The sequence below is a fragment of the Furipterus horrens genome, unplaced genomic scaffold (genome assembly GCF_987537825.1).
Source record: "Furipterus horrens unplaced genomic scaffold, mFurHor1.1.pri manual_scaffold_4, whole genome shotgun sequence".
NCBI lineage: Eukaryota > Metazoa > Chordata > Mammalia > Chiroptera > Furipteridae > Furipterus > Furipterus horrens.
In genome coordinates this window covers 7,330,574-7,355,038 of record NW_028327174.1, presented here as the reverse complement: position 1 = coordinate 7,355,038, position 24,465 = coordinate 7,330,574, and the positions used below count along the sequence as shown (strand labels likewise).

The window sequence follows — 24,465 nt, the reverse complement described above, 5'->3', positions numbered from 1 at the left end:
GACGGCAGTGGCAGCAGCAATGGCAGTGGAACTGATGGTCCCACATTCACATGTGGTAGATAAAAATTGGGAAGCGAGAGATACCAGCCCCAGGACAGACCACACAGCCCAGGGTTCCAGCACCAAGAAAATAAACGTCCATTACCTCTGGCTGTAAAAACCAGGGAGGGTTGGGGTGGCAGAAGAAATTGCTGGATCTTCGCCACTTAAAGGGCACACATGGTCTTAGAAAATATGCAACCCCCAGGACAGCAACTGGAAGGGTACCAATTGCCTACTGAAAGTGGGTGAAGTGACTGGAAATGGGTTGAGTGCTGGACAAATCACCAGAAGCCAGGCAGCTGCACTATCCCCTCGCAGAGCCCCCACCACAAACAGAGCCACAAAGTGGTGAAGTGAGTGGTCCTGGCAATTACCTAAGGCTCCGCCCCACACAATTTACAGGTGCCTTTGCTACATAGGCCACACTACTAAGACAGGGAGTAAGAGCAGCTCTACCCAATACACAGAAACAAACACAGGGAGGCTACCAAATTGAGGAGACAACGGAATATGACCCAAATGAAAGAACAGAACAAAACTCCAGAAAACGGAGACAGCCAACCTAACAGATGCAGAGTTCAAAACAGTGGTGATAAGGATGCTCAGAGAACTCATTGAATATGGCAAAAAAATAAATAAATAAAGGAAGAAATGATGGTTTCACAGAGTGAAATAAAGAAAAATATAAAGTGAAGGAAAGGAAGCTGGGATTCAAATCAACGATTTGGAACAAAAGGAAGAAAAAAACAGTCAACCAGAAGAGAAAAAAGAAATAAGAATTCAAAAAAATGAGGAGAGGCTTAGGAACCTGTGGGACAACTTTAAACATACCAACATCTGAATCATAGGAATGCCAGAAGGAGAAGAGGAAGAGCAAGATATTGAAAACTCATCTGAACAAATAATGAAAGAAAACTTCCCTAATTTGGTGAAGGAAATAGACATACAGGCCCAGGAAGCACACAGAGTCCCAAACAATTTGGACCCAATGAGGACCATACCAACACACATCATGATTAAAATGCCAAAGGTCAGAGATAAAGAGAGAATCTTAAAAGCAGCAAGAGAAAAGCAGAGAGTTCCCTACAAAGGAGTTCCCATAAGACTATCAGCTGATTTCTCAAAATAAACTTTACAGGCTAGAAGGGACTGGCAAGAAATGTTAAAAGTCATGAAAAGGAAGGACCTGGATTATACAGCAAAGCTATTGTTTAGAATGGAAGGGCAGATAAAGAGCTTTGCAGACAAGGTAAAGCTAAAGATGTTCATTATCACCAAGACATCATGGAATGTTAAAGGGACTTACTTAAGAAGAAGAAAAGCAAAACTATGAACAATAAAATGGCAACAAATACATATCTATCAACAATTGAATCTAAAAAACCAAACTAAGCAAACAAGAACAGAGACAGAATCATGGATATGGAGAACGATTTGATGGTTGCCTGACGGGAAGAGGAGTGGGGGATGGGTGAGGAGGTCAGGGGATTAAGAAGTACAAACAGGCAGTTACAGAATAGCTATAGGGATGTAAGTACAGCACAGGGAACGGAGCAGCCAAAGAACTTAAATGCATGACCCGTGGACACAAACAATAGTGGGGGGATTGCCTGAGGGAGTGGGGGTGCTGGGCGGATAGGGGTAAAGCGGGAAAAATTGGAACAACTATAATAGCATAATTAATAAAATAATTACAAAAACAAGTAAAACTAAGAAACTAAAAAAAATTACAGAGACTATAGATGGCATTACCTTCCTTCAAAAGGTTTCGTTAAAGCTGCATTTCGGGCTTTGTTGATTTTGGTCTGTCTTGAGCTTCTCCGCACTCCTAGGTCATAACCTTTACTATTAGGGGGTAGCAGTTTTTAAATTTCAGCTGAGGGCCTTGGTTTTACCACGGTCGTTCTACCTTGGGGGGCCTTGACCTCCAACCTCTATTTCCCAAGTACCAAAAAACTGACAAATTTCTGCCCAGCTCTGTATCCTCCCTGCTGATGTTTCCTATTTGGTTTCTTGACATCATGCTCTACATAGCTTATGAGGGAAAACTGCAAGCAGAATTTTGGGCTCACTTCTCTATGATTCTTTCAAGTGTTGGACATATGGAAACTCAATGCCAGCCTCTCTGCCCAGCCTCGTAAGAATGCTGGCAGCATCGAGATGCAGTTTTATTCTTGGCCTTTACATCCTGCACCAGACTCCAAAGGGCCCTGAGTGAAAATGTGGGGCTCACCTTGGCGTGCTTCCCTCTCCTCTGAAGTCCTGGCCCTACACGTCTGCTGGCCTTGGGTTTTCTCTAGGGTCTTCAAATAGTTGTTTGAATTTCATTTGGCCTTTGTATTTGTTTTCGGCTGGAATACAAGTCAGTACAAGAGCCTCCTTCATAGCCAGGGTAGAGGTTCATCCCACGAGTTTGATATGTAATATTTACAGTTTCGCTGAGTCACGAGATTTCCTAATTTCACCTTGACTTCTTGCTTGAACCATGGATAGTTTATATGCATCTTGCTTAATTTTGAAACATATAGGAAATTTTTAGTTATCGTTTTCTCATTTAATTGCATTGTGGTTGGAGAACATAATCGAACTATTTTCAGGTCTATGAAATTCATTCAGATTTGCTTTATGGCCCAGTGTAGGTCCAATATTTATAATTTTCATATGAATGTACTTACAAAGAATGTGTTTTCTGTACTTAGTGGAAATTGTGGTTTTGTTTTTGTTTTTATATGTCTATAGGTCAAGTTTACTAATTGTTCTACATCCTATAGGGCTTTTTCGTCTGCTGTTTTAAGTAGTAGAAGATATTAAACTATCTCAGTATGGTTGTGGATTTATCTAGTTCTCTTAATTCTGTCAAGTTTAACTTTATTTTGGAGTTTTATTATTAGGTGCATATTAGTTTATAATTGTCATATTTTCCTAATGAATTGAAACAGTTACTACTATGAACTGTCTGTTTCCAGTAATGATTTTTATGTTAAACTCTACTCTAATTTTAATATAGCTTCACCAGCTTTCTTTTGGTTAGCATTGATGTACACATTTCCTTTTGTTTTTTTTTTTTTCTATCAGTCCTGTCTGTTATATTTATTTGAAACATTTGGTCTATTTATACTGAATGTAATTCTGGTATATTTACATTTAAGTCTACTATGTTACGGTTTGTCTTCTTTTTTGTTGCTGTTATTCCACCTATTTTATTTTCTTCATTCCTTTCTTTTTTGTCTCATCATTTATTTTTGTATGTTTCATTAACTTTGAGAGGCAATTTACAAAAAAAAAAAAAAATTTACCAATTTTAAGTGCACCATCCAATGAATATATGGTCATACAACCATCACCACAATCAAGATACAGAACACTTCTGCTGCCCAAAATCTCCTTCATGCTCCCTTACAAGTCAAGTCCCCTGCACTGACCCCAGCCCCTGGTAAACACTGATCTTCCTGTCACTAGAGTTTTACCTTTTCCTCATACAGCATGTAGTCTTCGGAGTCTGCTTTTCACTTACCATAATGCTTTTCCAATTCAGGATTGAGTGTTTTCTTATTATTTCATTTTCCCTCTCTATAAGCTTGGAAGTTATACACTCTAGTATCTTTCAGCGATGACTGTTGGGAGACAGTCCTCTGTGAGTCTTTTGTGTTTCTGGGCATCCTGCCAGCAGACGCTGACTACCGTTGCTCCAGCCTACCTGTACAAGGAGTCTGCATAGTGAACAGTTTTGGAAAACGGCGTTAGGGTCTCTGAAGTGGGGGGTAGGTTTGCCTCCTCTCCTCTACCCTCCTCCAGAGCAAAGCTTGAACAGATTTCTTATGGACAATTATAAAAGATTCAAGTTCCCTGCACTCAGGGTTTCTCTCTTCTAAGGCAACAAGAGCAGGTGTCACCTGACCCTCTTCATGTCACCCGGTGGGAACTGGATCCCAGGGAATTGGCACTGATGCTGAAACTCTGGCTGCCGCTGCTGCCCTGAGTAATGAACTGCCCTTTGTCTTTGATCCAGGAATCTTATGTCTCCTGCCAGCGTCCACGAAACTGTGTCAGGCTAACTTGTTAGTTTGCAACTAGGGCAAAATCTGAAACCCTTTACAGTTCTTGATAGAACTCTAGAGATTGTAACACACATCCTTGGCCTTGTTGAAGTATAATTGGTACTCTAGAATCTTCCAGACCCAAAAACAGGTCTTAGAACCCTTTAACTGCATTTATCCTCCTCCAGGCTTCTATGTCATGTACTGTTTTTTATTGATCTTTTTGTTTTAAACCCAATAAGATATTAATAATGAACCCTGTCAGTATTCATTTAGATTTGCCCACATATTTACCCTGTTCGTGGTATTTCATGTTTTTCCTGCATTTTCATCTTTGATCATCCATTTGGGACTAGTAGATTCCTTCTGCTTGATGAAAATACTTTTATATTTCCTTTTGTTTAGGTCTGTTAATGACTGTAAGTCCCTCTTTCTCTCTTTTTGACTAGTGAAGTGTTTCCATTTCAGCTTCATGCTCGTGGGGATTTTTTGCTGGGTATAGAATTCGCTTTGGTCCTTATTTATCTTTTTAGCTCTTTAAGGATGTGATTCCATGATGTCTGGCTTCCACTGTTGACAAGCCAGCTGTCAGTGTACACGGTTGCCCCTTGAAGATGACCTTTTTTCCTCTGCTAGTTTTAATATTTTCTCTTTGCATTCTGTCTTCAGCAGTTGTAACAGGGCGCATGTGGCAGTTTTTGTGTTATAATACGGTCCCCGATAGGTCATTCTTTGTTACTGCTATGTAACAAACTACCCCAAAACTCAGTGGCTGAAAACAATAGCAATTATTTAGCTCACAAATCTGTCACATGAGTGGAGCCCAGTGGAAAAGGCTCAATTCTGTCCCACACAGCATTAGCCGGTGTGGCTTGACTGTAAGATCCACTCTTCAAATGACTCACTCATGACTGGCAGGTTGGTACCAGCTGTTGGTTGGGAATTTATCCAGGGCTGAAGGTCCAAGACTAACAGCCATTTCCAGGGGTGCTTCAGCTTCCCTGTGGCATGACGGCTGGATCCCAAGAGCACAGAGGTAGAAGCTTCCAGTCCCTTAAGGCCTTGCGCCAGAAAGTAGGACGGCATCACTTCTATCATAGCCTATTGGGAAGGCAGTTACAGAGCCAGAGTAAAGAGTAAAGGGATGTAAATTACCTCCTAATGGGGGGCGGGTCAGAGAATTCTGGGCCATGTTTTAGAACCTCTACAAGGTCCTTAAGTGTGGATTTCTTTCTTCCTCCTCCTCCTCCTCCTTCTCCCTCTTCCTCTTCTTCTTCTTTCTGGTGGAGGAGGGCTAAGAAGGTATTTTAAATCAATGTTTTTCAACAATTTTGGAAAGTTCACAGTTACTAACTTCACATATGGCTTCTGTCCAATTCTTTTTCTGTTCTGTTTTTGTGGCTGTACTTATATGTATGTTAGATCTCTTCATTATATGTTCTGTGTCTTTCATCTACTGTCCTCTGTTTTCCCAGCCTTTGTCTCTACATGCTTTATTCTGTCCACTCTTTTCTGACCTATTTCCTGCTCCCTTTTTAGCATTGTCTAGTTTGCTATTATATGTAGCCATTTTCTGCAGGAAGGAGTAAAGAACAATGGAGAGGGTAAATATGTGGGCAAATCCAAGTTGGCTGTTTATAACAACAACAGTAGTGCTTGGGGGATAGACAGATAGACACAGATATCCATATTTGCATATATATTTAGTTAAAATTAAAATATATCACAAAAATATCATAAAAGGCCGATCAGACGGACAAACGAAAATGAAGTGTCGGAAGGCTTCTGCACTGTCAGGTAAGTGCCAGTGCACCAGCAAGACAGTAATAAGTCACATTGAAATCTACCTGACAACTGCTGCAGCACTCATCAAACAGCTAATGGGCGGGAAGTGGCGTTAGTGGACATGTGGCAGCATTTGGCTTAAACAAAGCCAAAAGCTGGTTCTTTGAAAAGACTGAAAAAAGCAATACATCCCTAACAAATCTCAACCAGAAACTGAGGAAACGCAAAGCCCCATCTCTTTAGCTGCTGCAGATATCAAAAAGAAAAAGAACAGGACCTAAGCAACAACTTTATGCTTATGAATTTGACAAGTGAAAGTGGACAGGTTCCCTGAAAGAACAACAGTCCAAAGCTGACACAAGAGGAAGGAGGCCTGTCCTTGGGGAGGGCCAGGCTGGGCTCAGAGCAAGGAGGTAAAAGGCAGACACAGAAAAAAGTCTGAAGGTCTAGAGCAGTGGTTCTCAACCTTCCTAATGTCGCGCGAGCCTGTAATACAGTTCCTCATGTTGTGGTGACCCCCAACCATAAAATTAGTTTCCTTGCTACTTCATAACTGTAATTTTGCTACTGTTATGAATCGTAATGTAAATATGTGATATGCAGGATGTATTTTCATTGTTACAAATTGAACATAACTAAAGCATAGTGATTAGTCACAAAAACAATATGTAATTATATATGTGTTTTCCGATGATCTTAGGCGACCCCTGTGAAAGGGTTGTTCGACCCCCAAAGGGGTCGCGACCCACAGGTTGAGAACGGCTGGTCTAGAGGAACGTGTGGGGCTGTGTCTTTCCTCTCTCCTCCCAGACCGAGCCCCAGACTAAAGGCACCGGCCCCATCTGGGAAGCTTCTGCGCTGCTGGCAGCAGCCTGCGGATAAGCCCCAGGGGGTCTGGGAACTCCGTTAAACTGCATGCAAATGCGTGAGTGTCCATTTGGGGGGAGCAGGGGTCCCCTAGAATTCTCAAGAGGATCCTAGAACAAAAAACAGCCAAGAAGCATGAAGCTAGAGGGGTTCCTAACCCTCCAGCTTCAAAGCCGAACACAAGGGGTCTGAGTCCTCCTCCGCGCCTCCCTCCCCACTCCTGCCCTGCGGAGTCCCATGTCACACTCCTCCTGGCGGAACCTTCTTCACCCTTTAAGGTCCCTCTCTAACCCAACTCTCCCAGAAAGGCCTCTCCCAACACCCCGTCAAGCCCACTTTGACCTCCAGTGGTCACAGGCTCAGGCACCCAGCTGACGAGCATCTACCGTGCACCCCTGGAGGCCGGCGCTACCCCGGGCGTTGGGAGAAATGACTCCGACCCCGGTCCTGTCTCAGGAGCGCTGCGGCCTCCGGAGCAGACAGGTGTGCACACAAACACGTGCCAGTCCAAGGCCAGAGGGGCTGACCGAAGCAGGGACAGTGCCGAGGGAGAACAGAGGGCTGAGGACAGGCTCCCGGAGCAGGGACCGTGATCAGGCACGGGAGTCAGGGGAAGAACCTTCCTTTTCCCTCCTTAGCAGAGGGAAAAGCAACGGCAAAGAAAGTGAGCTCTACTCGGGGGGCACGACGAGTTTCACACAAGCCCACGAGCCCCTTAGCCTACTGAATGCGAGGCACACACCCACCTCTGCTGGCTACTGCCTGGCCCGTGGAGGGCAGAGACCCGCCCTCTTCCACTCTGCTCAGTGAAGATGGGGCATGGGCTGGATAAATGGGGGGACAAGCAACTCACAGGGCATGTGGCCAGGACAGGGGCCACACAACTGAGCCCACGCCACTGCAGCGCCCACTCCCAGGACCACCCCGGCCTGGGCACTGCCATCTCGGCAACTGTCTGTAACAGCCTCCCCTCCAGCATCCCGCTCGCCAGCCCTCTCCATTCGCGCTCATCCCCTCGGAGGGCCTGCCATCCAACAGCCTCCCAGCCCTGGCAAAGGGCCTGGCACACGGTGGCCCTCAGGAAGTACCGTTGAGGCTGAATGAGTGTGTCACACCCACCTCACAACTGCTGGGTGCTGGGGACTCAGGCCAGGATGAGTAAGCCAGACCCAGGAGCTACCCTCATGGGGTCTGTGGTCACCAAGCAGGCAGTCTACTGAGCACAGATATGAGGCGCGATGGGAACACACAGCAGTGGCACCTGCTCCAGCCTGAAGGCCCAGGAAGGGCAAGTAGAAGTGAGGCCAGCAAAGAAGGGCAAGTGTTCTAGGCAGAGGTAAGAGCCTGGACAAAGGCTAGGAGCACAGGGTGGCCAGAGATGAGACCAGAGGAAGTGGCAAAGCCCCAGGAGGGGCCCTTTCCAGCCATGCTCCTCAGCTGATACGTTAAGGAAACAGAAGCCCTTGAAGAGTTAACCAGGACAGTGGGCGATCAGATTTGCCCTCTAAGGTCCTATGACAGCAGCATGGAGAGTGTAGGGGGGAGGGCAGGACTGCGGGTGAGCAGCAGCCGGGAGGGCCACCCTCGGCCACCGTGCAGAGGAGTAGGCCCCCTGATTTGGGACTGGAACGTGGCCGGAAGGCAGCCTCCCTTGCAGTGAGCTGCGGTCGTACGTGCGTGCGTGCGTGCAACCAAGTCCTGGCCAAAGGCGTTTAGGTGGAAGGCGTGGGTGTAACTTTCGGAGAAGTGTCCCTAAGGAGGACAGCACCCTTCTGCCTTTCTGGAAAGGCGGCTGTGATGGCTGGACCTAGTGTGGCCATCTGTGACCATAAGGCGCTCTGGAGAATGGAGGCCACACAGGGGAGGCAACAGGACAAGAGCCTGGACCCCTGAGGACTCTGAGGACCAAAGCTGCTACACCTACCCTTGCTGCCATGGCTGCTGCTTAGGAGAAAACTAAAATTCTATCCTGTTTACCCGCCATCACGCTGAGCTTCCTATCACCCAAGCCGGACCTAAGTGTAGCTGATGGAGGAGAGGCGGACTCCGGGTATACCTGGGAGGAAAACCGACGGCACTCGCTAAGGGATCCAGGTCCGGGGCTGAGGGAGACGGAGGAATCCAGATCACTCCTGGGTGTCTGCGGTGCACGGCCACGCAGGCAATGGTGATGCCACCTGCTGACGTGAGCAGGTTAGAGAGAAGAGCAAAGAGCCGCCAGAGCCAAGTGAGGAGCGTCGGGAATTCCAAGAGGAGGCAGGAGCTTGGCTTGAAAGCCCACCCAGCAACGCTCCCCATGCTGTCTGGACACGTGGGTACATAGCTGCACAGAAAGAAATGGAGCAGGAACCAGACGACGCCAAGGCTCTGCTTCCTCACTGCTTCCCTGCAATCCTGGGTGAGTCACATCTCATCCCTGAGCCTCGGTTTCCTCATCCCTACAAGGGGGGAGACACTGCCTTCCTTGCTGCCCTCGGCGGGTCGCTGGAGGGTGTGCTAACGCACCAAGTGTGAGGGTCCTGTCCCCGACAAGGCGCCGCCCAACCGAGGGCAGTAACAGGACAGGTGTGGGCAACAAACCGCTGGCAAAGGGTTTAGGCCCCTGAGATGGAAGTCTGTGCGCACTGGGGCCCAAGCTTCCTGAGACAAAGCTGGAAGCCTGTCAAGGGATATTTACAAGTCATAGGACTTGGTGACAACTTGCCTGTGGAGGGTGTGAAGTCCCAAAGGCAGGGCACCTCAAAAGTAAGGATGAGTGACCCTCCAAGGAGGGGACCCGCCGCCCTGGTCAGCTGTGCATTCCAGAACAGCAGCCCTCGGCTGCAGCCAGGGCTTGGACTAGCCCTGCTGTGCTAGAACTGGTGCCTGGCCTGGCCACGGAACTGTGTTCTTCGCCCAGCTGCCCACTGTGGGTGCCTCTGCCTTGGTTTCCTTGTGGAGCCGCCCTGAATCCTCACCGGATTGGCTGGGGCCTTGCTCTTCCCCTGATGGCTGGCCCCTGGCCCCCAGCTGACACATTCTGAGACTCTTGCTGCAACGCCTCCTTCATCAGAATGATCCCCAGAGGGTCCCTCCAGCCTCACTTCCCACCAGAGCCCTGGATGCACCAGGGACTCAGCCAACACCACATGCCTACAGGTCCCCCCCTCTGCGCCTCCGCAGGTTGGGAACAACCTTATCCACTTTGTTCTGCAGACAGACTCCCATTCATCCCTCCACACTCAGAGTAGCCCACCGGGAAGGGGTCGCCTTCTGTGTCCCCGCTGTTCCATGGGCTCCTCCTCTGTCACCGCACTCCCCACAGGGTAGTGCCTGGAGGACAGGTGGCCTCCTACAAGGACTGCACGTTCCTTAAAGGCACAGAGCACATGTTGTGATCTCTCAGCAGCAGCTGGGCCTGGCCTAGGGCCCAGGACTTCAGACACGGGAGGTGCTCGGTGCCTGCCGACTGGACGAACGGACGACGAAGTAACCAGATGGACGCGCAAATGGAAGTGGGGCTATTGATACAAGCCCAACTCGACACCAGCCTGCAGGGTCCCAAGCTCCTCTGGACCCTGCGTTTTGGGTCCTTGGACACTCCTCTCCCCTTTTCCCAACAGCCCTGCAGCTCCTGCTGACCCCTTCCTTCCAGCGCATGACAAACCCAGTGTACCCTGAGAAGGGACAGCTGTCTACCCTTTACAGGCTCTCCTGGACAAAACTTGGCCAGCCCCTTTACAGATCCAGGGCCACAGGAGGTCCCTGGGCCTAACCCAGCTGACCCTCCTCAGCTTTCCCACTCTTCCTCCTTCCCTCTGTCTGCATGAATCAAATCCCACATCAGGAAACAGCCTACTCTTCTATCCGCACGCCCCTGCTCCCGGGACCCTGATGGGCCAGGGGCGGCATCTAGAAAGCCCCTCTCTCCACTAATGAGCAGGCCCCTCTCCCACTTTTCTCCTGACCCCTCGGATAAAGTCCCAAAGCCCAGGGACCTTCAGTCCGAGACCTGGGAGGAATCGAAGGAAAGATGTGTGTCACAGCAGATCATCACCCACCGGAATCCACTCTGTGAGTCTCTGGGGTCGACCAGGACGCAGTCCCACGTGCGATGGGGAGCATTCTGGAACAGAATCAGCTGCCCTTCCTCCTGAACCCGGGCACTCGAGGTGTAGTCAGACACCGCCACCTCCTTCACCCGGAACGGATTGGAGAACAAGGTGGTGACGCTACTGAGGGTATTGACCAGGCGGCCGAAGAACTGCATCTTCCACGGGGCCGGGCCGGGGGGCAGGGCCCACTGCCTTCCTCCTCAGTCTGGAAGAAAACAGGGTCTCCGGTCAGCTGGGCTCGGTCTCCCATGGCCACCTCCCCAAGTACAGTGGTTTCCTGCCCAGGCACCCAGATGGCTTCCCACCAGCACGGTTCCCAAATCTGGGCCTGGAGGGGCTGGAAAGGAGGGAGGAGAGAAAAACAGCACTGGGGGGGGGGGAGGGTAAGAAGGCCTAATGGGGATCACAGAGCTGCTGCTGTGCACAGGGGACCAGGCTGTCCTGCCCCTGGACCCTGTTTCCCAGGAGACTCAGTTTCCCTATCTGTAGCATGGAGCTGTACTGATCAAGGGAATGCACACACAGGTGATCCTGCCCTGCGCCGATGGGGATGCTCCCCATGTATGTACGGTGGAGAGGCAACTTTCTGGTACTCAAAGAGCACGGCACACATCATTTCAATCCCACAAACAAAACCAGAGTCCCGTCTCTGCTGGAAACCACAAGGGACCAGGATGACCTGGCCTTCGCCCAGGGGCAGGGAACTAGAAGCACTTGCCTAAAACCTTTAACACCTGCTGCGCTGGTTTCCCAAGGAGCTCTGAGGGAACGCAGCACCAAGGTTCTCGGAAATGAACATGAATGAAAGGACTTAGGAAAAGTGAACACATGTTTGGGTGGAAATGTTACGTTTCATATTCCCAGGCTCACAGTCTCTGCTGTGGAACTTATCCCCAGTTTGGACAACAGAGTTAGATGTTTTGTTATTCCCCAAGTTCCCAGAAAGCACTCTGCCTTCCTAGGTCAGAGTCACCAAAGTCAGGTGACAATTAGCTGGAGGCCGCCCTCTGCCTCTGTGCCAGAACACCACCTGCCAAATGAGCGTGCCAGACGCTGAGGACCGATCGTGGAAGTCTGGGTGCTCTGGGGGAGTGTGGACATCTCGGCAGACACTAGTCACACCTGGTCCATGTGTGGAGGAGAACCAACTTCAGGGATGACAGGAACAACAAAAGGCCACATTTAATCATCGGAACAGGGAACACAAGTCAATGACGATCATTACATCAGAGGCGTTAAGGGAACACTTACCAGGCAGCAGGCCCTGAGCTAAGTACATCACACCACGGTCTCCTTGAATTATCGCAAATGAGAACAGTGCTCACCTCTCGTGTGTCCTAAGGACAAAACGAGAACATTTGCGAGGATACTGAGACCTGTGTCAAGTTCCTTCTCTCTTCTGCACCGAGAACTGTAAGGACAGCGGGGCCGGGGTGCCTGCACCCCTCCCCACAGCCAGGGAAGAGGTGAAGGACCCCAAGGGAAGGTGTGGGAGTTGGTCCCAGGAGAAGAACCCCCCAAATGGAAGACAGGCATGTGCATCAATGTGCACGATAATGATTTTTATTTTGACACAGACATGGAAGTGACTTCAATACCCATCATTGGGACAACTGTAAATTACAAAACATTTACCCTAGAGACACCGTGTGGTCATTAAAACCTGTGATGGTGAAGGTTATAACAACTCAGGAAAAGCACATGGCACCTGTTACCGGCTCCGTGGCATCGAGTCCATGATGTGCCCCGTGCTGTTCATGGGCTACAAGCGCGGCCCCTCCCCTCAGTGCCACCCGGTCAGCTCCCAACCACGCACGGTTCCAGAAAGCAACACTGTTCCACACCCCCTTGATTTGTCTATCTGCAATGTCCTTCCTCGCCTTTGATCCTCCTGCCAGGCTGTACAATTCCTAACACTATTCACACCAAACGCTCCCAGGCCTCTTTCTGTGCCCTGGCCCTGTTCCAAGAGTTTGCATATACTAATCATTTCGTCCGCACCACCACCCTGTACCACTGTTACCGTTGTTATCCTCCTTTTACATGTGAGAAAATCAAGGAACAGAGAGGCAAAGTAACACGCCCCAGGTCACACAGCTAGTGGCTGGAGGAAGGAGGGCTGGCTCTGCAGGCTGAGCTTCTTAAAGGCAGGTGCTGCACCTCTGTACACTCACCCCTAGCACTACACTTGGCCCATAGGAAGCTTAAAACATAACGTACATAATTTAACTGAGTAAAACTTATGTATAGCAAAAAAAAAAGGAAAGAGAGGAACGGACAGAAACCATACCAAAATACTGAGAGGAGATAAGGGTATTAGGTTTATGTGTAATTATCTTTCTCTTTCCCCTACTTTCCAAATGGTATGGAAAATGATTACATTTTTTTAAAAGCAAGTAGGAGAACAGGCTGGGCCCTTGGGGCTGGCACCTGGGGAGACGGGGCCCTGGGGGTGGGGCCTGGCCTCGCAAGGCAGCAGGGAGGCTCCCCAGAGGGCAGCCTGGCTGCACTGGCGACAGTGCCCACAGGAAGTGGGCGAGTCAGCAGCATCCAGCACCAGGAGCCCACTCGGGTGCAGGGCGGAGACCCACCACGGGGTCCAGCTGGATGGAGGGAAGAAACCCCACCCCGGAGGAGGCACCCCCTCCTCGGGGTCCCGGGACTGGCGCCAGGGCTGCCTCCCACACACAGACAGCAGCCTGACCACTGCGAGGGCACACCTGGCCCTCTTCTGCCTTCCAGGCTGGGAGGGAGGATGAAATGACACAATGTAGGGAAAGTGTCCAGGACGCTTTAGGCACACAAACAGCGGCCATTGTTATCACGAGATGGAGGAAAGGAAATGAAAACCACTGGGCCACATCCTGGAACAATCGTAACAGGCCAACCTGGAAAGTGGCAAGTGTGGAGCAGACCGCGCATGCTTGGTTTCTGTCCTTCCTCCCATCCCCCCACCTCTGACCTCAGAGCCCAGGTTTTTTTCCAGCACAGCTGCAGGGGAGGACACCGGCTGGGGAGCTGCTGCCATCGGAACCTGTCAGGTCCCTTCCAGCTGACTCCTTTGCTGCACAGCCCATCACTCCCACAGCTGCTTGCCCTTTGACCTCCCTACGGTGTCAACATTTGCTTTCACTTACAACTGCTCTCTACCCTCACCTGGGCCGGTTCCCTGCATCTAGGTGATGCCAGGGTCATCTAACGGGGACCATATGCTGCTGGGCACCTGACGCAGCTTCAAGCAGCCTCTCAAATGCCACCAGCGGAAAGACACAAGCCCAAGAGCCGTTGTGGTGACAGTGACGGCAACTGTTCTGACTCTACTCCAGGTAATTTCCAGGCCATCATCTGTGTGTCTCCTAAAGTGTGACTGGGTATTTTTGGCCAGTTCTCCTTAGTGTTGCTCCCTGACCCCATCAGAGGCCCAGCTTGCCTGCTCAGTGCCTTCAGGGAAGAATGACAGTGGCTGCTGGGGAGGAGGCGCCCCTGGGGGAATTGCAGGCAGAAAGGACAAGCAGCACTAGCCCCACTGCAGAGGTAAAGAAACTGAGGCGCCCTGGCTGGTGCGGCTCAGTGGATTGAGCACTGGCCTGCAAACCAAAGGGCCGCTGGTTTGATTCCCAGTCAGGGCACATGTCTGGGTCGCGGACCAGGTCTCTGGTTGGAGGCGCAAGAGGCAACCACACGTTGATGTTCGTCTCCCTTTCTCTCTCCCTACCCCCTTCTCTAAAAACAAATGAATGAATAAATAAACATCTTTAAAAAAGAAAAAGAAACTGAGGCCCAGAGTGGCCTTAAATTGTGGGTGTTCCAAGAGCAATTTAAAAAGGACATGTTGATGTTCACAAAAACAAAAATCACACAAACACAAAACGCTTACTGGGGCCAGAGGGCAACTGGAACCAACAGAGAGAATCTTGGGTGAATTTCCCAGTGTCTTGTCGGGTCCATTATAAAATGAGTAGCCACAAGGGAACCCAAAGCCAGTTTTTGTCTCAAAAAGTACACAGTCCCTTGTGGGGACGTGTCGGGGAAGAATGGCTAGAAGAGATGACTCTTGAGCTGTACTGTGAAGCTGGGGACAGGGTCGAGGTCTTCCCAGCAGACAGAGCCCATGAGAACGTGTGGAAAGGCATGGGAACAGGAGCCCACATGGCCCGTCTGGGAAAAAGCATTTTCACTGGGTCCAGGTGGCAGACAAGGGGCTACAGTCACTGCTGCTGTCACCATGAATACGGGTCACCACGGAGCCATCTGTCCAGCATCTGCCATGCCAGCCTTCATCACAGCCACCCTCACTTACAGACAAGGAGACAAGCTCAGTAAGTGTAGCAGAGGATGGGGGAGCATGCAGGTTGGTTAAAGGGGGCCCTTAGGGAGAACTCAGCCCCCAGATATCTGGTCTTCCTCAACAGTGAATTCCCTGAAGGACCTGGCAGGTCTTAGGCACGAGAGGAAGTGCAAAGCCCTCCCAGTGAAAGGGCACACCTCCCGCCCACCGGCCCCACCTGGAATGCCCTCCCCGCCCTGGGAACACTCAGGACACTAGATCTGCCCCTCCTGCGACACTCTCCCTTCCAGCTCATACTATAGCCCCTTCTGTACATACGCACCCTGAGGGCCAGGCCGACCCCACCCATCTAACACACCCTCTGTGCAAATCAGACTCCCTGTCCAGTGGCCCCCCATCACCTGCCAGGGGAAGAACGTGACACCCCACCGGGCAGCCGCCGCCTGCCCTGCTACTCCAGCCGCGCTGCAGCTCCGAACCCTCCGGGAACATGCCACGCTCGGGCCTTTCTGCCGGCTCTCCCTCTCCCCACCCTGTCAGAGTTCCCCGTCTCCGAGGGTGCCCTCAATAAAGGACTGCTAGACCAATGAACAGCTCCTTCCTGCCCTCCAAGACTCGGTTCACGTGCCACCTCCTCTAAGAACCACACCGGTGTCCCCCGGGCTTTCTGTGCCCCTTCCTCTATACCCCCCACCACCCAGCGCACCCCCCACTGCAGCCCTTATCCTGTGCTGATAAGGGTGTATCTGCGGGTTTAGGCAGCCCACCTGCCCCCCCCCCCCAACTTTGTGTATCCAAGCACTTCCTAGTAGCGGCTATTTAACAAACGTCTGGTGAGTGAATGAGTGAGAACTAGTGAGGGAGCCAAAGGCTCAGAGGCACCTCCTCCCCCTCCACTCTAACCCCGTTGGAGGTGGTAAGAGACCACATACCTTAATCCCCACCCACTCTGAGCTGCGTCACCACCAAGGAAAGGCTCAGGGGGTGCTCGACCCTGCACCCCGGGAACCTTTCTCAGGCTCCTGCTGGGCACCAGGAGTGGCCCTGAGCTCTGTTCTGGAAAGTTCAGCTTTCTATACCACCAGCTGAGCTCATTCATACTCCAAGCTGGGAAACACTTAAAGCCTTCTGCTTCCTACTTGAAGAGGCCTGTCCAGAGGGGCAGGATGGCTGCCCAAGAGCTGCGTGACAGGATCCTCTGGCAGCCAGGCCAGGAAGCTGACCTCACAGGACTGGCCACGTGGGGACTCTGGGAGCACACACAGAGCTGCTCGAGCTGGAAATCAGGCTTCACGAGCCCTGGCTGCTTACGACAGGATGTCCCATGATCGGAACAACAGGCACAGGACAGTGACACCCTCCTGTACAGCCAACATCTCTCCGAGCCCACTGCCCTGGCAGGACAGGCCGAGAACACGGGGTCTGATCAGAGCACCAACCTTAGCTGACCACTGCAGATTTCCTTCCTGCACTTCTCAGCACAGAAGCATATGTCCCCACAGGCCATCGAGCTTTACAGGTGGCAGGGTTTTCACACTGCTTAGCTGCCTTGAAGCTCACAAATGCGCATCAGAGAGAAAAAGTGCAATTGTGGAGAATATGGGGACACCAAGGCCCAGGGAGAGCAGATGGGAGGTGTCACCTGACAAGTGGAAGCATGCCTTCTCCCTCAGTCTCCTGAACAGCACTAGACAGAGGGCCTGCACACGGTGGGCATTCAATGAGTGCACGAGGAAAGACTGGAGGAAGCAGAGGTCAAGCAAATGGTATTTCCCCCACCATCTGAGCCTCTGGATCTCCAAGGCTGCCTCCAAAACAAAATGTTCCTCTAAATGCTCACTCTGACCCTAGCTCGTCCATAACTCTTTCCTAATCAAGTGGCCAATGGGAAAGAGCTCGCGCCGGTCCCCTTACACCCCAACAACACTGCTACATTCATTCGTCCAGCACCCACTGAGCACCGGGCGCCTCAGCACGCTTTTTAGGTAATTATCCCATGTAACCCTGAAAACACTCATAAAAGAAGGCATGTTACACCCAGGAAACGGACGCACAGGAGATTATCTAACTTGCCAGATCTGAACCCAGCTAGCTGGAATCCAGGACACCAGCCGTACTCAGACGGCCTTCAGGAACAAACCTGAACTGAAAACGGTCGGGTGAGTCCTGGCTGCTGTGGCTCAGTGGGCTGAGCACCGGACTGAGAACCGAAAGGTCGCAGATTCCATTCCCAGGCAGGGCACATGCCTGGGTTGCAGGCCAGGTCTCCAATTGGTGTCGCGCAAGAGGCAACCAATAGATGTTTCTCTTCCTTTCTTTCTCCCTCCCTTCCCGTCTCTATAAAAAATAAATAAAATTAAAAAGAAAATGGTTGAGTGAGGCTTGGTTTTCAGGCTCTTGTACTCCGAAAGCTAAGGTCCCCATGCATTGCCATCCAAATGAGCCCCAGCAAAATGCTGTTTCAAAAACGGAAAAGGTGTTTCATTCATTCTGCTCGCTGGACCGTGGCTGGAAGCAAAGTGCCCTAGAAGCCTTGCTGGAGCTCCCAAGGACAGAAAACACAGTAACTCCGGGCTGGTGGCATGGTCCAGGGCGGCCCATTTATGACTCACGCTACAAATATTTACTGAAAACATTATATGGCAAGCATTGTTCTAACTGCTGAGAATACACTAATGAACAAAATGGAAAAAGCCCCTGCCCTCCTAGAACTTAAATTTTAGAGGACTAAAAATAATAAAGAAAATAAATAGACCAAAATATACATAGGTTTAGAGGCTGATTAGCTGCTGAGGAGAAAAATAAACCAGAGACAGGAAATAGGAAATGTCCAGACAGAGCCTTAATTTTTAAATAGGGTAAACAGTGAAATCCTCACCAAGAACTTGACCCTGAATAAAGACTTAAGGGAAATTAAGGCAAAAGTCATACAGATATCTAGATAAAAAGTTTTCCAGGTGGCGGGGAGAGCAAGTGCAAAGGCCCTGGGGTTGGAGCAAGCCAGGTAAGTTCCAGCAACAGCAAGGAAGCCTGTGAGGTGGGAGAGATAGCAGAGGCTGGGCATGTACAGTGAGAGAAGCAAAGGGAGTGATATTTTAACAGAGCACTCCGGCTGGAGGCGGAGTGTACAGGCATCAAAGATACTCCTACAGCTTTGGCCTGAACAACTGAAAGAATATTACCATTTCTTAAAGATGGGAAAGTGAGGGGTGAGGGGAGACCGGTTTTGGATGAGGGTGGGGAAGGGATAGTGGTAAATATCAGGAGCTTAACTCTAAAAATGTTGTTTGAAATGCCTAAGTTTCAGGTGTTAAGAAAGTGGGCAACTTGCCCTGGCTGGTGTGACTCAGTGGATTGAGCATCAGCCTGCAAATGAAAGGGTCGCTGGTTCAATTCCCAGTCAGGGCACAGGCCTGGGTTGCGGGCCAGGTCCCCAGTTGGGGGCGCATGAGAGGCAACCACACATTGATGTTTCTCTCTCTCCCTCTTTCTCCCTCCATAACCCTCTAAAAATAAATAAATAAAACCTTAAAAATAAAAGATAAAAAATAAGCTGCTTTCTAACAAAAATACCCACCAATTTAAAAAAAAAAAATAGTGGGCAACTAGCTATGTGAGTCTTTCATTCAGGGAAAAGATCTGGACTGGACTGGAGATAAAAATTTGGGAGCTGTCAGGGTAGAGATGGTACTTAAAGCTCTGAGACTGAATGATATCACCAGAAAAAATGAGGACAAGAAAAGAGAAGAGGCATTTAAGGCATGAACCTATTAAAATGTTCTCCCAGGGAGCCACCCTCTACAAAGTGAAGCTTGTAATACAAGGCATCTCCTTCAGTACAGCAACAGACACACACATGCACACACACGCACACATTTAAATTCCTCCTTCCTCTGTTGCTGATGTCACTCTGCTGAGTGAGAAGGAAATTCCCTTTTGCGGATACAGTCATCTCACAAGACAGTAACCCACGGAAAGAGAAAAAGTGCCCTGCGCATTGGACAACAGCCGGGCAATCATAATGGCTCTGGTGTTAGGAAGTACCGTGTTCAGATTCCAGTTCCAACCCCACAGCAACTGGTGCGATTTCAAGCAACTCACCTGCCCTCTCTCTTCCTTACAGTAAGTGGAAAGGACATTGCCTACACGAGGGGTAGCCTAGAACACAGTCAACAGTCCATTGATATCTGTTAAATAAATGAGGACTGAAGAATGAATGCATGAATGCCTGCTAAGGATTAACAGAAGGGCCTGACAGAGCAACTGATCAGTAAATACTGCAAACACTAAGTGAAAGGCAGTGTGCCTTCTGCTTGCCTTTCCTCCATGTTTTTTTCCATTCTATCCCTTTCCTGTCTATGGCCATGCTGTTTACAAAGCCTTGCCCTCTGTATTATCTCAAATTTTGAACCTCATAGCAACCTCATGATGGCAGGAAACACAATCCCCTCATCACAGAGGAAGAAACTGAAGACTCAGATGAAAAATGACCCCTAAACTCCAGCAACGTTTTGAGGCACAGACAAGAACAGAAACACTGCGTTCAGCCCAAGGGTGGGGCACATGTGTTGCCAAACCAAACCTGCCTAACATCCTGTCGGGTGGGTAAGAGGCAGGTGAGGGAAAAATCCAGAAGCTCAGGGGAAGTGAAGGTATTTGTTTGATAATCCATTAAAAAGAGGCGCGCTGACCCCTGAGCCCTGTACCTTCCCTCTCCCACACCCAGGGGTCACACGGGTCACCTGCACCCCGTCACCAGCTTCCAGGTCATCTGTAGGAGCAGGAGGTGGACAGAAGGTTGGGGGGCTGGGCGACGCCGGGCTGAGGAGGCTATGGGAAAGCAGGGAGGATGGTGGGGGGGCGCGGGCACGGGTGAAATCGGGAGGAACAGGAGCGGCCATAAGCAGGGAGAAGCACGGACCTGGAAATGAGGGAAAGTACAATGGAGAACAGGGGAGACACATGAAGGTGATGTGGGGATCAAAAGGAAATCTGATCCCATCTGAGACAGAAAAACCAAGAGCACTTAGAAAGGCACCGGAAAGAAGCTGGGGGTGACCAGTGGGGCCAGAGGCAACAAGGATGGGGAGGGAAGAGGAGCTGATTCATGAAGTTAGGGATAGACACACAGGGGAGACTGGGGTACAACGGGACTGAAGCTGGGGTCCCTGGGGGACAAGAGCGGTCACGGGGTGGGAGTCGGGGACGCTGAGGAATCAAAGGGAGGAACCTGGGGATACTCAGGGGGTCACACAAGGGTCAATGGAAGACATGCCTCAGAATCGGCGAACACCGGGAAGTTGCGAAGGAGGAACCACGAAGTCTAGGGCGCAGAGGAGGTTTGAGAAGGGCCCCCCTGGCCCCGCCTCCGAGGCCCCGTCACTCACCTCGGCTTACTCAGCACTTCTACTTCCGCCAACAAGCCCCCGGCCACAAAGCCCCCGCTCTCCGCCAATCACCGAGGGCCGTGCCTCCCCGGCCGCCGCCGCGGCCCCGCCCCCGCGCCGCGAGCGCTGCGCGCGAGGAAGGCGGGGACGGGGCACCGCCCTCTTTATAACTGCCCAATGGAAGGGGCTCTCATCTCCGAGGGAGGCTGGGCTCTGGGTTGCCGCCAATCCTCGCCCGTGGCGCGCGGCCATGTCTGTGCTGGGCGGAAGATTCTCGGGCCGGCTCGTTGGCAGACATGTTGGTGAGGGGCAGGAGTCTCACCCGCCTCCGCCTTCCGCTTCCGGAAAAGGTCGGGGGCCTGAGGACGGCTCGTCCTGAGAAAACTAAAACCCGCAGAGACGTAGGGCGTCACAGGGAGGAACCTGCTTCGATTTGTCGGGACCCCCCCCCCCCCAAGCAATTGTTGTCAGATTTAGCAAGTAAAAATAGGGATGCCTAGTTAAAATTGAATTTGAGCTGAACAACCAATCATTGTAAGTATAGTTAGGCTGAAAAAAAAAATCAAAACTCATTTATCAAACATCCCTACCCCAAGCCGGTATCAGGAAGTATCTCAGCACTTTTAGTAGAAACGTGGGCAAATGACTTGATCTCTGTGAGCTTGTCTGAGAAGCGAGCACACTAGTACCTTACGGGGCTGCTGTGATGGTTGGAGGTAAATTAGTCCCCAGGTCCACACATAGCGGGAGTTCAATAACGGGCAGTTGTTAGGGTTCGTAATGAGGAGAATGAGGCATGCCGGAACGAAACAAGGAAACGGGGCTTTAGTCACAGACCAGCTTCTGACCGAGCAGATCACGACCCCTCTCCGGCCACCGAGCCTGCCTGGGCAACTCTTAATCCCCTAATGATCACCGCCCCGTCCTGGGTCGAGATGAATTCTGCAAGTTGCTTTGTCCACGTGGGAACTGGAGGTGCTGTTGTCATTCCTGTGAAAAGGAGGGCGTTTGTCTGAAGATTTTAGTGCCCAGACTGAGGGCAGCCAACGCAATAGAGCAAAGTTTAGTTAAGAATCTAGACAGGTGATAACACTAACCATAGTCACTAATATTGGTACCGAGTTTTACTGGTTACAAAGGAACTGGACTTCGCATCCATCGTTGTTGGGTTGAGTTACTCATGTTGGCATTTTTGCCAATGTCCATGTAAGAAACATCCCAACCTGTAGATAAATTTTATGAGTTTATTTGAGCCAAACTGAGGACATATGTCAGGGAACAAGATCTCAAATACTCTGGAGAATAACAGTTTTGCAGGTTTTTAAAAATGCATTTGAAATTAAGGTTAGAGAAAGCAAGGCGAGGATTGGGTTACAGGATAGTTAACGAGATTGTGTGCTCTCTTGAGGGCACATAATAACCCCCTTTGAGGGTTATTACTTCTGGTATTTCAGAGGCGTGTTAACCTAGGTGCACAAGAACAATGGACGGGGCCGGCTTAAAACCTTTCACTAAAGAAGTTCTAGGCCTGGATGATGACTACTCACCATGACCTGCTCAGTCAGGAATTTGTGATCATATCATCCTGTGAGGTTACCTTCCATAGAACCCTTTTTCTTCATCCACACAGATGCAGAAACTGTTCCCTTAAACTAATTAAAATGTTGCTTGAGAGTTTCAGCTTGGAAGCCCTGGCTGCTGTGGCTCAGTGGATTGAGCGTCGGCCTGCGAGCCAAGTGTCGCTGGTTCGATTCCCAGTCAGGGCACATGCCTGGGTTGCACATCAGGTCCCCAGTTGGGGGCACGAGTGAGAGGCAACCACACAGTGATGTTTGTCTCCCTCTCTTTCTCCTTTCCCCTCTCTCTCAAAACAGATAAATAAAATAAAAATAATAAAAATAATAACAACAACCAAAAAAAAGAGTTTCAGCTTGGCATGGAGAGAACGGGGCGAAGACTCAGAATTCTCAGTGAAAATATCTTGCCCTACACACCCGTAACAAGTGACGTAAAATATCTTGCCCTACACACCCATAACAAGTGACGTTAGGGTGGTGGTTATTAGGGGGTTGGAAAGGTCTGGGCATACCAAGCAATCAGACTTGAGAAAATGTGTAGGCTCAACAGAATGTTCAGCAAACACCCACCTTTGTGTCAAGACGAATCCACAAGTTTATCCATACAGACACACAACTGCATCTGAAACACAAAAAAAGCCAAGGGAGGCTGTGTCACTTTGTAGACACACTCAAAGGTTCATAAAAGAAATTAATCAAATAGAATCTCAGGACCTAATTAAGTCAAGTGCCCCTCTCCTAGGTATATCTGGTGAAAACTGTTAAATGAGTAGATAAAGCAAGAGATGAAGTGTAGTGGTTATTAAGTAGCGTGGAGTACATAAGCAGTGAAAAGAGAAGGGCAAATACGCACAAGGGAATACATTCTGCTGGGTTTCTACTGGATTTTCCACTGGAGCAGTTCAAGCCAAGAAAGCTTCTCTTGAGGGGCTGTCCTGGGCCCTACAACTACAAATGTCCTAGAGCAAGGTGTCTGCCCTCTAGGAACCCAGGGTCCAGAGGGTCAGACTAGACCCAGTCCCCTCCTGTAACTGTGGGAACTCGTAACCCACCCCACCATTCTTTTGACATTGTTTCTGTAAATGCTGGCTAATATGTAGCTCGTAGATAAACAGCATGTTTGTGTAAGAATCCTAGGAATTAACTTCAAAAGATACAAAATCTGACCTTCAGGCATCCCAGCTCTGGGAGCTTTGCTGACCTTCAACCACGGAGCCAGAATGACGTGAAGCCAGGGTGACTAAACCAGGATGACGCACACCAGACCATACTTGCTTTATCGGATTAGGCCATGCTTGTCTACTCATAGAGAACTTTGCAACCCCCTCCCTTGATTTCTTTGTTCTGCTTCTCCTCTCCTTCCTTATAAAAATTTCTTGAGATGGGCTTTGAGACAAGAGTCCTCAATCTCCCCAGGGAGATGGGCTTTGTGACATGAGTCCCCCATCTTTCAGGTGGCCAGCACCTGAAAATAAACTACTTTCCTTACACGAGCACCTGTCTCTTGAGTTTGGCTTTTGTAGCAGCAGGCAGCTGGACCTGTGTTTGGTTACAGTCCCTCGAGGAGTTAGATGGAAATTTAACTGACATGTTAACAGTGCAATTTTACACTCTTACCCTGTTTGATCCTCACAACAACCCTGAGAAGTAGTAATATTACCCCCATTTTATAAATGAGGAAACCAAGGTTCTGTAAGGGGAAATGATTCCCAGAATCATTTGGCAGTTAGAGGCAGAACCAGAATCAGGACCTATCTTGTCTTTTCTTTCCCAGAACTGTAGAAGTTTTGCAATGTTCTTGATGTTGGTGAACCACAACGCACAAAATAGATAAAAGCCTCTGCCCTTGTGGTGCTCACAGTCTAGTGGGGGCAGATAGATAATAACAGATAGAGAAGTCAGACACAGAGTGTGCTTTGTTAAAGTCTGTAGGTGAAATGTCATGATCTCAGCATCTTTCTTTCAAAAAGCCTTGTGTGTTGAATCTGGGGTTGTGCATATGAGTGCCATTGCACTAGTCCTTCCATAACTGTGTTTGAATATTTTTATAATTAAAAAGTTGGAGGAAAATATAGTGTACTAGATATATACGCTATACAGTAAAATCAGGGAGGAAAGACAGAGGAGAGATGCAGTTTTAATCGGGGTGGCCAAGAAGGCCTCGCTGAGGAGGGAAACGGTTAAATAAAGACCTGAGTGATGATTGTGGCGTTGGGGGGATCAGGGAGAGGGTGTAAGGGGGATAAATGGTAATGGGGGAAAAAATACAGTTTAAAAAACTGGAATAAATATAGACCTGAGGTTGATGAGAGAGTAAGCCATGTGATAACCCAGGAAAGATGTGTTCCAGACAGAGGGAACAGCAAGAACAAAGGCCCCGAGGCAGGG

General features: G+C 49.8%; 1 protein-coding gene and 1 long non-coding RNA gene across 6 annotated transcripts in view; one reads left to right on the top strand and one right to left on the bottom strand.

The window, feature by feature from the left end:
• PLA2G6 (phospholipase A2 group VI) overlaps positions 1-20,601 on the bottom strand; it is a 46,961-nt gene extending 26,360 nt beyond the window's left edge. For 3 of the 5 annotated variants that reach the window (XM_090272441.1, XM_090272444.1, XM_090272445.1), the window contains exons 1-2: positions 20,501-20,601; positions 10,772-11,030 (exon numbers count right to left, since the gene is read on the bottom strand). In XM_090272441.1, the coding sequence (XP_090128567.1) occupies positions 10,772-10,980 (209 nt within the window). In that variant the 5' untranslated portion in view covers positions 10,981-11,030; positions 20,501-20,601. Of the gene's footprint in view, positions 1-10,771; positions 11,031-17,253; positions 17,447-20,388; positions 20,468-20,500 lie in introns of those variants that run through there. The other 2 variants (XM_090272442.1, XM_090272443.1) reach the window with 2 other exon arrangements.
• LOC150011032 (uncharacterized) lies at positions 13,836-15,700 on the top strand. The gene is made up of 3 exons (XR_016510633.1): positions 13,836-14,151; positions 15,013-15,144; positions 15,488-15,700. It is a non-coding gene; the product is annotated as an uncharacterized LOC150011032 (long non-coding RNA).
• Positions 20,602-24,465: the final 3,864 nt, after the last annotated feature.